Here is a 16,344-nt window from a genome sequence, read left to right as displayed (position 1 = left end):
ATCAATAAGAGAACAATTTCATTGCTTTTCATTTAAATAATGGCTATTGTCATTGAAACATTGCATCCTTATAATGTATGTAAACTAAATAGCTTTGGCGATCCATAGCAGTTCATGCCAGTTTATCAAATCTATCAACATTTATGTAGTTTTAATCTACCCTCTCATCTCTCCTCCCTTCGTTGTCATATGATGGTCTTTGACCCCAGAGTGTGTGTGTGATAGACACTGTAATTGCCTCACATCTGTTATCAAACACGCACGCACGCACGCACGCACGCACACACACACACACACACACACACAGCACAGTGCTGATGGGACTCCAGAGGCTCCCCCAAACCCCACCTGCCACACTCAGCCCAGATGATACCCAGGCCTACCCTACCCCCCCTCCCTCCCCCTCCCTCCCTCCCTCCCTCCCTCCCTCCCTCCCTCCCTCCCTCCCTCCCTCCCTCCCTCCCTCCCTCCCTCCCTCCCTCCCTCACGCACACACACACACACACACACACACACACACACACACACACACACACACACACACACACACACACACACACACACACACACACACACACACACACACACACACACACACACACACACACACACACACACACACACACACACTTTATCCTCCACTCCTCCAGAATCAATACCTATGGCTCTGCACGGCACAGGGTCTTCTTGGGCTCGTCCCCATAGCCTAGGAGTGGGGGTATGACGCTCCACAGAGGGATGGAGAGAGGGAAGTGGATGACAAACAGGAGAGAGATTGTAAAAATCTCTTTTCATCCAGAGGGTGTCTGTTCCTACTGCGTGGCATCTACACATGGATGACATGATCACTTTAACACTCAATACACATGAGTGACTGTGTAGGCTCTATGTGAAAAATATAGAGAATACAGGGAATATGCTCTCAGGGCTCTGTGATAATTTCATCTATCTTAATGGTAAGGTAATGGAGTTCTGTTTCATGCTGACTCAATGGTACTGGCTTCAAGGCTTCTCTATGAGAGCAGCCTAATGGAAGTACCTTTAAACCCGTCACTCCATCCCTCCTTTATGACTGACTCATCTACTCCTTTCATGCATGGACTTTCTATCCCTTTAGCTGCACTGGATGCATATGCACTGGCAGGCATGGATGCATACACACGCACACACACACACACACGCACGCACGCACGCACGCACGCACGCACGCACGCACGCACGCACGCACGCACGCACGCACGCACGCACGCACGCACGCACGCACGCACGCACGCACGCACGCACACACACACACACACACACACACACACACACACACACACACACACACACACACACACACACACACACACACACACACACACACGGTGTGTGTGAGGAGGGGTGTGAGAGCTAGGGGTCTGAGGACAGTAGAACAATAGCACATGGTTGAATAATGACTGAATAATGTGTGTTTGTGTGTGTGATGGACTGTCTGTCTCCTGATGATTCGGGTAAACAGGGAAATCTTCAGGCTAAGTACTACTCTCACCTCCCATGAAGGCTATAGTGTGTGTGTGTCTGCCCCCGTCTCTCTCTCTGTGTGTGTTTGTCTGTGTGTGTGAGTGTGTGTGTGTGTGTGAGAGTTGGAGCCAGGTTGGGAAATTGATGTATAGATAGAAGTTCATATTTCAGGGAGGGAGGGGGGGGGTGTTCAGAGCTGAAACCTGATCCATGCTCATACCAGTGGACACTTTGAGCATCCTGTTCTCTCTCTGTTCCCTCTCTTCCCTCCATCCTCCCATATCTCCATCACTCCAACTCTGTCCCCAGACCATCCTGAATTGTTTTACGATGGTCATCCCATGGATCATTTATCTGTTTGTTTTTGAATTTTAGGACCCCTTTAGGTATAAAAAAAGATATATATATATAAAACAATTATTTGATAACATATTGAATTTGTCCTTTACTACTGTAACCCAGAGAAACACATGGAATAACACATTCATAAATGTAAAAAAAGACAGTCAAATGAATCATAAGAAACAAGGTTTTGAAGTGTTTGTCTTATATATAGGAAGTATATTTTATTCTGTACAGGATTCCTTCTTCACTCTGTTATTTCGGTCACTATTGTGGAGTAACTACATTGTTGTTGATCCATCCTCAGTCTTCTTCTATCACAGCCATTAAACTCTTTTAAAGTCACCATTGGGCTCGTGAAATCTCTGAGCGGTTTCCATCCTCTCCAGCAACTGAGTTTGAAATTACGCCTGTATCATTGTAGTGACTGGGTGTATTGATACACCTGCCAAAGTGTAATTAATAACTTCACCATGCTCAAAGGGATATTCTTTGTCTGCTTTTTTAAATGTGTATTTATCTACCAATAGGTGCCCTACTTTATGAGGCAATGGAAAACCTACCTTGTCTTTGTGGTTGAATCTGTACTTGAAATTCACTGCTGGACTGAGGAGCCTTACATATAATTGGATCTGTGGGGTACAGAGATGACATGGTCATTCAATAATCGTTTTAAACTATTATTGCACACAGAGTGAGTCCATGCAACTTATTATGCGACTTGTTAAGCAAATGTTATACTCCTGAACTTATTTGGGCTTGCCATAAGAAAAGGGTTGAATTCTTGTTGACTCAAGACATTTCAGCTTTTCATTTGTTATTCATTTGTAAAAATGTCAAAAAACATCATTTCACTTTGACATCATGGGGTATTTTGTGTAGGCTATTGACACACCTCAATTAAATCCATATTAAATTCAGGCTTTAGCACAATAAAACGTGGAAAAAGTCAAGGGGTGTGAATATTTTCTGAAGGCACTGTATAGCCCTGTGTGTGTGTGTGCATCTCAGTACCCCTCTATGATTGATGTAGCCTGTACATGTGTAAGGACAGCCTCCATTACTGATGCATATAAGAACAGCCTTGAGGCCTGACCATCAACTGTAGCCAGGAAGAGACAAGTAAAAGCCTTTTCGATGGTTGTTTAGCCCAATCAGAATCATTTTTCAGATGGTTGTTTAGCCCAATCAGAATCATTTTCCAGATGGTTGTTTAGCCCAATCAGAATCATTTTCCAGATGGTTGTTTAGCCCAATCAGAATCATTTTCCAGATGGTTTTTAATCCTAATAGTTACACCATTTAAACACTAAACATATCTATTTCTTTTTTCCTTTCTCCCTTTCTTCTATAATTTCTCCCTTTCTCTCCCTCCATCCCCCAGGAGTATGATGCCCAAGGCCTTGGACGGCCAGGTTGTCATGGAGAAGACACCGCGTTACTTTGTTACTGTGGAGACCCCGGGGCGTGTACACTCCATGTCGCGTGACGTGAAGCTGATTGTGGTGGTCCGAGACCCTGTGACCCGGGCCATCTCTGACTACACCCAGATCATCTCCAAGACCCCCCACATCCCTGCCTTCGAGACCCTCGCCTTCAAGAACCGCACCAATGGTCAGAATCATAGTGATGCATTTTAATTGTATAGGCCTATGAAATGAATGAATGAATGAATGAATGATAGCATGGTTGGATGGATGGATTAATGAATGACACAAAAATATAGTTTTTCCTAATTCAGTACCCACACAAAGACTATATTCTTTAGTCCTGTCTTCAGTCCCCCCTTTCAAGGTCTAAAACAGGTAACTGTGTCTTTTCTTGATGCCAGGTGAGATTGACTCTCTATGGAGCCCTCTGTGGATCGGACTGTACGCCCAACACCTCGAGCGCTGGCTGGCCTGGTTCCCCCGGGCCCAGATCCACCTGGTCAGTGGGGAGGGCCTCATCTCCGACCCGGCAGGAGAACTAGGAAAGGTCCAGGACTTCCTGGGCCTCCAGAGGATTGTGACGGACAAGCACTTCTACTTCAACAAGACTAAAGGTTTCCCCTGCCTGAAGAAGCCGGAGGGAAGCAGCAAGCCCCACTGCCTGGGGAAGACTAAAGGCCGAACACACGCCCCCATCGACCCTGAAGTGATCCGGAGACTGAGGGAGTTCTACAGGCCGCACAACCAGCGGTTCTATCAGATGGCTGGCCAGGACTTTGGATGGCAATGAGGACTCAGCAGAGTTAACAAGGTGAAACATGAATCCATAGCAACAAAGACACCGAGGGGTATTTGTCCGTCGGCTTCAGTTGGCACTCTGTACCTGTTACTGTGACTTGGGGCAAAGAGTCATGAAATAACCTCATACTCTTGATACAGAAGTGGCTCTGTGCTAGGAACTAAATCCAATGTTGATAGACCTCTGGGTAGCGAGGGAAACAAATATCAGACATTCCATATTGGTGACAGTGCTGAAAGACCATCTCTATGCTAGTTCCCTTTCAGCATCGAAAAGATGTTCAACAAAAAGAAAGTGGCACTTGAAGCTGGAATCTTTAGTTGCTACATCCATTTTTGGAGTTGTAAATTAATGATATATACCCATTGAGTCTTGAAGAATAAAACGTGCCTCATGAGCTTAGTTCAACTGTCATGTCCTATCAGAACCCAAAATACAAGCTTGTTTTACTCCAATGTTTGTAAACTATGTAAATATAAATAAACACAGCATAGCCTCAAAACATGGTTAAAACTATCATTTGCCTACAATAAACGCAGTAAGTACATATTTGGTCAAAATTGAGTTAAGACTGAAATCAGGCTTTGTAGTATCTGTTTGATACTGTGTCCTGGTTCAATTATGTTCCATTTTTAGAGAAAATGGGAGTGAGAAATTTGCAGTAACTGCAAAATCCAAGTCAAAACCCAGGATTTCACTTTGGCTTTGATCCACTATATTTGGACTGCAGTTACCTGCTCTGCCATACAAAGGCAAAGAGCAGTAACTATGCAAACAGTGAAACTGAGAAAAATGGCTTTAAAGTTTATTTGTTGTCCAGCCAAATATGTTGTAGGTAGGCAAGTGATAATGCAAGTGATAATGCAAGTGATAATGCAAGTGATAATGCATTATCTTATAATGAAGTCATTTTTTAATGCATTACAACCATGACCACTGATTTGTGACCCCGAAGTCAAATAAATGACCATACAAAGTCAAACAGAAAAACAATGAGTTGGATAAACATATTCAGGTTGTATATACCGCACAGAGTAAACAATGTTTTGGAAGTATCACCATTCTGGGAGTGGAAATAGTCCTAACCTTAAGGGTTATCACAATAGAACATACAAAACATGCAAACATAACTACATTACACCATTAAATACACTTGGGATGTAGTTAGAACTCAATCTCAAACTGTTTCCATCAAACAGAAAAACAAGAAAAGTTGGATAAAGACATTTAGATTGTAGATACTGCACTTTGCCTTTGCATTAGTTGTCATACAAAGGCAGAGTGCAATATCTGCATTTTAGGGGTCATAGGTCAAGTCAGTGGTCATGGTTGATACGCATACAAATCACTACATAATAAGATGGTGTGGCAGTGCATTATCACTTATCTACAGTGCTTGGTTTGTAAATCGGGAGGTGCCGGAAACAAAACCTTAGTAGAGGCGCTTGCAGAAGTTGCACACATGTGGATTTTCTTTCTGTAGCCTAGGTTCTGGGAAACATGTGGATTTTCTTTCTGTAGCCTAGGTTCTGGGAAACATGTGGATTTTCTTTCTGTAGCCTAGGTTCTGGGAAACATGTGGATTTTCTTTCTGTAGCCTAGGTTCTGGGAAACATGTGGATTTTCTTTCTGTAGCCTAGGCTCTGGGAAACATGTGGATTTTCTTTCTGTAGCCTAGGCTCTGGGAAACATGTGGATTTTCTTTCTGTAGCCTAGGTTCTGGGAAACATGTGGATTTTCTTTCTGTAGCCTAGGCTCTGGGAAACATGTGGATTTTCTTTCTGTAGCCTAGGCTCTGGGAAACATGTGGATTTTCTTTCTGTAGCCTAGGCTCTGGGAAACATGTGGATTTTCTTTCTGTAGCCTAGGCTCTGGGAAACATGTGGATTTTCTTTCTGTAGCCTAGGCTCTGGGAAACATGTGGATTTTCTTTCTGTAGCCTAGGCTCTGGGAAACATGTGGATTTTCTTTCTGTAGCCTAGGCTCTGGGAAACATGTGGATTTTCTTTCTGTAGCCTAGGCTCTGGGAAACATGTGGATTTTTCTTTCTGTAGCCTAGGCTCTGGGAAACATGTGGAATTTCTTTCTGTAGCCTAGGCTCTGGGAAACATGTGGATTTTCTTTCTGTAGCCTAGGCTCTGGGAAACATGTGGATTTTCTTTCTGTAGCCTAGGCTCTGGGAAACATGTGGATTTTCTTTCTGTAGCCTAGGCTCTGGGAAACATGTGGATTTTCTTTCTGTAGCCTAGGCTCTGGGAAACATGTGGATTTTCTTTCTGTAGCCTAGGCTCTGGGAAACATGTGGATTTTCTTTCTGTAGCCTAGGCTCTGGGAAACATGTGGATTTTCTTTCTGTAGCCTAGGCTCTGGGAAACATGTGGATTTTCTTTCTGTAGCCTAGGCTCTGGGAAATATGTGGCCTTTTATAAACACATTCTACATCGTTTTACATGACTGAATCTTGGATGGATGGAAATGACAGGCTGCTTTGACACTGACAAACAGAGAATCTGAGATCAATACAAACGACCTCGTCTGGAATCCATCAATAGCCTAGGTGTGTGGAGACACACATACTGTATTGTACAATATCAGGAGGAAAAAGTTTTCTAGTTTCACTGACTCAGCCAATGATGTGCAGCTCACTCACCGGTGATGGCCGATGCGCTAGTGCCAAAAGCTTCTCTCTCTCTTGTTTTACTGTGGCTAAAGTATAGGCCTACTCCTGGTGTAGTTCTCAGACGATTTCATTCCAGTGAATCTCACTCGAGTTATGTGAGAGATTCAAGCGCTCTTCTCTCTCTCACCACAGCAACAGCCAAGCATTGGTCTGTCGCTAGCGTACAATGTTGTGCAGACCATAACCCCAGGCGTTGCCCAACTTAGAATATCAGGCACGTTTCCACATGACCTTAATTAGGTGGCAGGAGAATTACAAAGGAGGCGAGTCAAATGAACACGGATGACTTTTTTTGGACAACTAGTCCACTTTGTTTTAGAGTTCTTACATTGCAAACAGTGAAAATAGGATCTGTCTCAAGTGAACCACTGCTTATCATATTTGGCTGGCTAACAGAAAAGTTTAAAGCCCTTTTTCTCATCTTCATCGTTGCCGCAGTTACTGTGTTTTGACTTTGTAGGGCAGCCTACTGTAGCTCTGTCTAATGAATTTGAGAGTGGTTACATTTCTCCGGACCCATCCCTCAGCTTTTTTTTTTACCTAAACACAGGCTGGGCGACCACTTTGTTATCGTTTCAATGAAGGATTCTAAGTTTAAGCTGTGTTTGAAAACACCTGGCGTTCCCGTCTTAGATAGTGCTCCTGCTTAAACTCCCGACCCCACTGTGTCCCACCAGGAGTGAAGGACATGGCGATGGGGTGTGTAGTCTGCAGTGTAGGCCAGATGTGTGCTGTAGAGTAAGTAGTAACAACGTCCTGTGGATGCTTCTGCAAAGTAGTGAAACACTAAACAAAACTAAACGGATGTCTTACCATGCCTCGTGGAGTATGACCCTCCTCTTCCTTTTTTAAAAACACACCTCAGCTACTCAGTACTTTAGGTGACGAATTAAAAGAGTTGTAGGCAATCAGTACATATCGAATATCATCCCCAAGTATTACGGAAAACAGGAGCAGGAGGATGAGCCTCTTCTTTAGAAAGCATTGAGGGGAAGTATGAGTAGCATCTTTCTAAGTGCTCAGACTTGACTGAGTGGTTTTGTATTGTTGAATAATGAATGTGCATAAGTGGATCAGGAGGAACTCAAATGTATCTGCCCTTTCCAAGTAGAGGTTACCCACAGGCACAGATCTAAGATCAGTTTACGCTCCCGAAATCCTAACCTTAACCGTAAGAGGAGGAAACACTCAACTGACCTTAGATCAGCATCTATGGGCATCTTCGTCCTAACCGAACAACCAAAATATAACCATGGATGAATATGACATCTTAAAGGTACACTCAGTGAAATGACGTTGTCACAAGCAGCACGGCAGATTATGAGATGAGCAACATGCAAGACTTCGCTCTCACACAGTTGCACACAGTATCTGCACATGTTTATTTCTTTATTACATCTTTTATTTAACCTTTATTTTACTAGGCAAGTCAGTTAAGAATAAATTCTTATTTACAATGATGACCTACCCAGGCCAAACCTGAACCCAGACCATGCTGAGCCAATTGTGCGCCACCCCATGGGACTCCCAATCACGGCCGGTTGTGATACAGCCTGGAATCGAACCAGGGTCTGTAGTGATGCCTCTAGCACTGAGATGCAGTGCCTTAGACCGCTGCGTCACTTGGGAGCCCATGCATGTGCATGGGTTTGCTTTACACTGTTCACAGTGGTAGCCAGGGCACTTTACACTGTTCACAGTGGTAGCCAGGGCACTTTACACTGTTCACAGTGGTAGCCAGGGCACTTTACACTGTTCACAGTGGTTACTTTACACTGTTCACAGTGGTAGCCAGGGCACTTTACACTGTTCACAGTGGTAGCCAGGGCACTTTACACTGTTCACAGTGGTAGCCAGGGTACTTTACACTGTTCACAGTCGTAGCCAGGGTACTTTACACTGTTCACAGTGGTAGCCAGGTTACTTTACACTGTTCACAGTCGTAGCCAGGGCACTTTACACTGTTCACAGTGGTAGCCAGGGCACTTTACACTGTTCACAGTGGTACACTGTTCACAGTGGTACACTGCCAGGGCACTTTACACTGTTCACAGTGGTAGCCAGGGTACTTTACACTGTTCACAGTGGTAGCCAGGGCACTTTACACTGTTCACAGTGGTAGCCAGGGTACTTTACACTGTTCACAGTGGTAGCCAGGGTACTTTACACTGTTTTACCCTGTTCACAGTCTGTTCACAGTGGTAGCCAGGGCACTTTACACTGTTCACAGTGGTAGCCAGGGTACTTTACACTGTTCACAGTGGTAGCCAGGGCACTTTACACTGTTCACAGTGGTAGCCAGGGCACTTTACACTGTTCACAGTGGTAGCCAGGGCACTTTACACTGTTCACAGTGGTAGCCAGGGCACTTTACACTGTTCACAGGGCACTTTACACTGTTCAGTGGTAGCCAGGGCACTTTACACTGTTCACAGTGGTAGCCAGGGCACTTTACACTGTTCACAGTGGTAGCCAGGTAGCACTTTACACTGTTCACAGTGGTAGCCAGCCAGGGCACTTTACACTGTTCACAGTGGTAGTTCACAGTGGTACTTTACACTGTTCACACTGTTCGTAGCCAGGGCACTTTACACTGTTCACAGTCGTAGCCAGGGCACTTTACACTGTTCACAGTGGTAGCCAGGGCACTTTACACTGTTCACAGTGGTAGCCAGGGCACTTTACACTGTTCACAGTGGTAGCCAGGGCACTTTACACTGTTCACAGTGGTAGCCAGGGTACTTTACACTGTTCACAGTCGTAGCCAGGGCACTTTACACTGTTCACAGTGGTAGCCAGGGTACTTTACACTGTTCACAGTCGTAGCCAGGGCACTTTACACTGTTCACAGTGGTAGCCAGGGCACTTTACACTGTTCACAGTGGTAGCCAGGGCACTTTACACTGTTCACAGTGGTAGCCAGGGTACTTTACACTGTTCACAGTCGTAGCCAGGGCACTTTACACTGTTCACAGTGGTAGCCAGGGTTCACAGTGGTACAGCCAGGGTAGCCAGGGCACTTTACACTGTTCACAGTCGTAGCCAGGGCACTTTACACTGTTCACAGTGGTAGCCAGGGCACTTTACACTGTTCACAGTGGTAGCCAGGGCACTTTACACTGTTCACAGTGGTAGCCAGGGCACTTTACACTGTTCACAGTGGTAGCCAAGGCACCAAAACAGGGGAACTGTTGCAGAAGAAGCAGCTACTTCTCCTGGGGTCCACAAATAACACAAATCATGACGAGTAACAAAACAATGACACACTGTGACACACTGTTTGACAAGGACAGCCACACAAATTGAAAGCTGCAATATGTAACTTTTTGGGCGACCCAACAAAATTCACATAGAAACATCCAAAATTATACTAACAATTCAAAACGTTAAAATGTTAGCGTGTCTGTGTGTGCGTGTGTCTGTGTGTGTCCTCCGAGTCCCCGGCTTTCCATGAGTTGTTATTTAATCCGTTTTTTAAAGGTCATTTTGCTGTTTGCTTGAGTAATTGGAGATGGAACAGAGTTTCATGCGATAGTGGCTCTGTAGAAAATGGTGCGTTGCCGTGAATCCCTTTTGGACTCGAGGACTGTGAAGAAACCCCTGGTGGTTTGTTTTGTGGGGTACATACTGTATGAGTTGAATGTTATTTGATATGCAGACAATCTGGAATTTTCATCACAGCAATATTCATCATAAAAACTAAAAGAGAAGCAGTTCATCTCTCATTAACCCTCAACCAGGAAAGACTGGCATGCATGTTGCTGATGTTAGTTCTGCATGTGCAGTTAAAGGCAAAGTGTGCTGCTCTGTTTTGAGCCAGCTGCAGCTTTGCTAGGTCTTTCTCTGCTGCACTTAACCATATTACCGGACAGTAATCAAGATGGAATAAGACCAGAGCCTGAACAATCCACCTCACCATCACCACAACAGCTTTGTCAATATGACTTGCCCATGATAATTGACCAGCCAATGTTATACCTAGGAGTTGAGCTTCCTCAACTTGCTCAATGTTCACACCCTTTATGTACAACTCCCCAGTTGACGTTTAGGTCTTTAGAGAAAGTTTGTACCAAATACAATGCTATTAGTAGATGTGTTTAAGACCAGTTTATTATTAATCAACCATTCTGATTGAACTGTAACTCCTTATTTAGAATTTCAGTGAGCTCACAGACTATGGGTGGTGACATGTAGTGTGGAATTATCTGCATACGTAGTCGTTCTAATTTTGTGTAGGACCAGTGGCAAAGCATTTGTAAAAATAGAGAAATGTAATGGCAACTACCCTAAGGTTCACCGCACGGTGCATATCGGATGTTAAAGAAGCTTCGGATGTTAAACAACACTCTCTGGGTTCTATTGGAGAAATATCTCTCCAACCATGTGATGGCAGGTGACTACAATTCATGATCAATAACATGAAAGGCTGCACTGAAATCTACCAATACAACTATCATCTTCTTATCCATTTGAACCAATCATCAGTCATCTGAGTCAGTGCAGGACAAGTCGTGTGCCCTTCTCTATATGTATGCTGAAAATCAGTAGTTAACTTGCTCCCTGAAAAATAGCATTGTTTTTGGTCAAACACAATCCTCTCCATCAGTTTACTAAGAACTGGCAGCAAACTGATTGGATGGCTGTTGGAGCCAGCGAAGGGTGCTTTACTATTTTTAGGTAGTGGAATGACTTTAGCTTCCTTCCATACCTGTGGACACACTCCTTTAGGCTTTGGTTAAATGTATAGCAAATAGGGATAGCAATATAGTTTGCTACTATTCTCAATAGTTTCCCATCAAGTTTGTCTATACCTAGTGGCTTATCATTATCGATGGATAACAACAGTTTCTCCACCTCTCCCACACTAACTTGACCAAATTCCAAACATCAAACCTCTTTAATTATTAATCTTTTATTCAGAAATATGATGGTTCAATGTTCAATGTTGTTATTTAACTTCTGAGTTTTTCCACTTTACTAGTGAAATAGTAATTGAAATGATTGGCAATATCGAAAGGTTCTGTTGTAAATGACCCATCAACTTCAATGGACAATGGAGATGAATTGGGTTTTCTGCCCATGATATCATTGAAGGTATTCCAAAACATTTTTCCATTGCATTTTATGTAAATTATCTTTGTTTGGTAATATTTTTTATTCTTCTTTTGGTTAAGTTTATTCACATTTCACAATAACCAATATGTCAACCAATCAGCCTGACTTGTTTGTCACCTCTTTTGCATAATTTCTTTGAACCATACAATTGTTCAATTCATCATCAATCCATGGCGATTCTTAATAACAGGTGCATGCTTGTCAACAATTGGCCTAAATAATTGTACAAATACGTCCAGTGCTGCACTTTGATTCATTTCCTCGTACACATAAGACAACATACATGTTTTACAACTTCCACAAAAGAGTCCTGGGAAAACATTTTGTGTGATCTCTTATAAATTACTTCAGGCTCAACCTTTGGCACTTTGGCTTTCCTTGTTATTGACACAATAGTATGGTCACTACAGCCAATGGGAACTTTGCTTTGGAGCGAAGCTCTGCAGCATTAGTGAAGATATGATCGATACAAGCGGATGCCACAGATCCAACTCTATTGGTTTACACTCTAGTTGGTTGAGTGATATCCTGGCTCATATTACAGGCATCAGTCACAGTTAGAGGCTTCCTCTTGAGAGGACTGCTAGTTGCTAACCAGTCAATGTTCAGGTCACCCAGAAAATAGACCTCTGTTAACATTACACACACTATCAAGCATTGGACACATTATCAAAATACTGACTGTTAGCACTTGGTGGCCAATAGTAGCACCCTGAAAGAAGAGACTTTAGATGAGGCAGGTGAACTTGCAATCATAACACTTCAACCACATTTGAAGTGATATGATATGGAAAGGCACACACCTATCTAGGCACACACCTATCTAGTATATAAGATCCAACAGTTGACAGTGCATGTAAGAGCAAAACCAAGGGAATTGTCCGTAGAGCTCCGAGACAGGATTGTGTCGAGGCACAGATCTGGGGAAGGGTACTAAAAAACGTCTGCAGCATTGAAGGTCCCCAAGAACACAGTGACCTCCTTAAATGGAAGAAGTTTTGAACAACCAAGACTCTTCCTAGAGTTGGCCAAAAGGAGCAATCAGGGGAGAAGTGCGTTGGTCAGGGAGGTGACCAAGAACCCGATTGTCACTCTGACATAGCTCCAGAGTTCCTCTGTGGAGACGGGAGAACCTTCCAGAAGGACAACCATCTCTGCAGCACTCCACCAATCAGGCCTTTATGGTAGAGTTGGCAGACGGAATCCACTCCTCAGTGAAAGGCACATAACAGCCCGCTTGGTGTTTGCCAAAAAGCACATAAAGGTCTCTCGGACAATGAGAAACAAGATTCTCTGGTCTGATGAATCTAAGATGGAACCTTTTGGCCTGAATGCCAAGTGTCACGTCTGGAGGAAACCTGCAACCATTCCTACAGTGGAGCATGATAGTGGCAGCATCATGCTGTGGGGATGTTTTTCAGCGGCAGGGACTGGGAGACTAGTCAGTATCGAGGGAAAGATGGACGGAGCAAAGTACAGAGAGATCCTTGATGGAAACCTGCTCCAGAGTGCTCAGGACCTCTGACTGGGGCAAAGATTCACCTTACAACAGGACAACGACCTTAAGCACACAGCCAAGACAGCACAGGAGTAGCGTTAGGACAAGTCTTTGAATGTCCTTGAGTGGACTTGAACCCGATCAAACATCTCTGGAGAGACCTGAAAATAGCTGTGCAGCGATGCTCCCCATCCAACCTGACACAGCTTGAGAGGATCTGCAGAAAAGAATGGGAAACTCTCCAAATACAGGTGTGCCAAGCTTGTAACATCATACTCAAGAAGACTCGAGGCTGTAATCACGCCAAAGGTGCTTCAACAAAGTACTGAGTAAAGGGTCTGAATACTTATGTAAATGTGACATTTCAGGTTTTGTTTTTTTCTTAAACCTTGTTTTTGCTTCGTCATTATGGGGTATTGTGTGTAGACGAGGGGAAAAAACTATGCAATGATGTAACATAACACAATGTGGAAGTCAAGGGGTCTGAATGCGTTCTGAATGCATTGCATATTAATATGGGCTATTCTTAGCCCTTTCCCTGGTAGCTTATTGGAGATAGACATAATATGGAGACAAAATAAATATGTGTTTGTGTGTGTGTGTGTGTGTGTTGTGTGTGTGTGTGTGTGTATGTGTGTGTGTGTGTGTGTGTGTTTGTGTGTGTGTGATGTTGGGTTGAAGCTACTGACCCTGAGGCTTGGCTTCAATGCTCTTACTTGTTGCGGAAATCGACCCACTATGCTGTTTACTTTCTGCATCTACGTCATATCACTGAGTCTACCTTTAAACCAGTATTTTGGTATCATTTGGTGTTTTCTTCAGCAGAAGCTTTTTGGGTCCAACGGGCTGCTGTAGGACCCGTCTCCTATTTGCATGTATTTGCACTAGTTTGAAAACATTAAATGACAATAAAACTTATTTTGAAGCAAATGTCACATTGTATCTTTGTACTTTTGTCAACACTATTGTACTGTAATAGATGCGGTGGTTGCGTGTATAAAATGAAGAGTGAGAGAGAGAGTGAGAGTGGAACAAAGCTTCAGAAATTGAGCTGAATAGAGAGCAATAATAATTGCGTCTTTTTGTAGGCACTAACCCCGCCATGGCTCATTTGTCAAAGCCTTTGGGGAAATAAACAGGTTTTTTTTTTGTTGGGTGGGGGGGGGGGGGGGGATAAAAAGCCGAAAATGAGGTAAACACAGGCTTAGCAGATCTTATATGTTTCGTTCTATGCGAAAATCTTCATCAACGAATGTCACTTTTGTGAATTTGGAAGCATTTATGTAATCAAAACAAGCACACGAAGCATATAAAGGTTTCATAATTCATAAAGGTCATGTTAATTGACTGATATTTACATTTACAATTAAGTCATTTAGCAGACGCTCTTATCCAGAGCGACTTACCTCATAGAACAAAACATAGAAGATCTTCTAAGCCTCGGACATGATTCAAATCCCTTTCTTTTGCCATTCATTTCCCCCATAGGAATGTTCGAACTGACCTGCGGTAACTCGTTTCTGGTTTTGAGGACTACAAGCTGGTGGGACCCATTGAGCTCAGTCAGCAATAAGGCAGACCGCCATAGTGACAGAAATGAGTAACCACTGGCCTGCAATGGATATCTTGGCAATATCCATTTGGCAATCTTTCGCCAATCATCAAATCCCCAACACCGTACGGTCCTTCTCACATAATGTATCGGACCATTCCTTTGTCAATTTAACTGTACACAGTTCAGAAAAATACACGCTAAAAGAAACAAATAAAAATGAATATTTTTGGTCTGACTTCTACGCTAAAGTTATCAGTCAATTAAACAAGGTAGGCTTACAGATTTAGTATAAAAATGTATTATTTTATTTCTGTTATCAACGCTGAACCTTATTAGTACATAACAATATAAACAATTACATTTGGCAATAAACAAGGTACTTTATTTAATGCTTCATAATTTGCCCTTATATATTTGATATAAATGTATAATATTCTGTACATCTTAACATAGAATTCCTATAATTTAAATGAATCATTGCAGTTAATCACACACATGAAGTTACCAAAATAGCACTTTACACAAATATGTTACAAATATGACACCAACACACACTAAAGGAGCATAACCATCTCCGCCTTGAGAACAAGGAAGAACAAATTCAACATGGCAGGAAAATGTCAAATATCTTTAATAGAGTAGCTTAATTCAACAGTGAAATTAAACAAATGTATTTGAATGTTCATAAATAAATAAGAAAACGTAATACACATTATATACAGAAATAAATGATCAAATTAACTTCAAGACATTGTAGGTAAGTCATACTGACTATTAAAGTATAAATCATAATTATCTTCAATACCGTTTTGAAATACAATTATTTGATGCTGGTTTATTCAACTTCCAAGTCTATAATGTGTACCTTTATGGGGAATCTCTATCTGTTGCCTTCGGTATTTCACTACAATTGTCAAGTACATCTTTTCATTTCCTAGGAATCAGCAAAAACAAAGCAATACATCTATCTGCACACGGAAAGAAAGAGCAGGAAATAATAATGGCTGAGTTTTGGCTGTTTGCACATCTACATACTGGAATCTCCCGTGTCTCATTAGAGCGAGAACAATAGGAATAGAAGTTGGCCTTTGTAACTTTGTAACAGTCTCCCACTCAGTGCTCTGCATGCTGTTTGAAGTGGATCACAAGACAGGAACTGGAATCAAAGGCACTCAGCATGGCCTGGGAATTCTCTCTACCTCATCCTTTATCTATTTCTACTCTTTATCATCCCCTATGTCTCTATCCACATATATACATACTGTATATATAGTGCCTTCAGAAAGTATTCACACCCATTGACTTAGAGCTGAATTTATAATAATAATAAATATAATATATGCCATTTAGCAGACGCTTTTATCCAAAGCGACTTACAGTCATGTGTGCATACATTCCCTTTCATTATGGAAAGCCTAAATA

General features: G+C 42.6%; 1 protein-coding gene across 1 annotated transcript in view; it reads left to right on the top strand.

Annotated features, from left to right (window-relative positions):
- Nucleotides 1-4,899, top strand: part of hs3st3l (heparan sulfate (glucosamine) 3-O-sulfotransferase 3-like) — an 11,415-nt gene extending 6,516 nt beyond the window's left edge. The window contains exons 2-4 of the mRNA XM_046355234.1: nt 3,230-3,459; nt 3,677-4,086; nt 4,213-4,899. Of these exons, the coding sequence (XP_046211190.1) occupies nt 3,230-3,459; nt 3,677-4,065 (619 nt within the window). The 3' untranslated portion in view covers nt 4,066-4,086; nt 4,213-4,899. The remainder of the gene's footprint in view (nt 1-3,229; nt 3,460-3,676; nt 4,087-4,212) is intronic.
- The last annotated feature ends 11,445 nt before the right edge of the window (nt 4,900-16,344 follow it).

Source organism: Oncorhynchus gorbuscha, linkage group LG07, assembly GCF_021184085.1.
Source record: "Oncorhynchus gorbuscha isolate QuinsamMale2020 ecotype Even-year linkage group LG07, OgorEven_v1.0, whole genome shotgun sequence".
NCBI classification, from domain to species: domain Eukaryota; kingdom Metazoa; phylum Chordata; class Actinopteri; order Salmoniformes; family Salmonidae; genus Oncorhynchus; species Oncorhynchus gorbuscha.
Note: the sequence above shows the minus strand (reverse complement) of the source record. Positions and strands in the feature narration are given on the sequence as shown.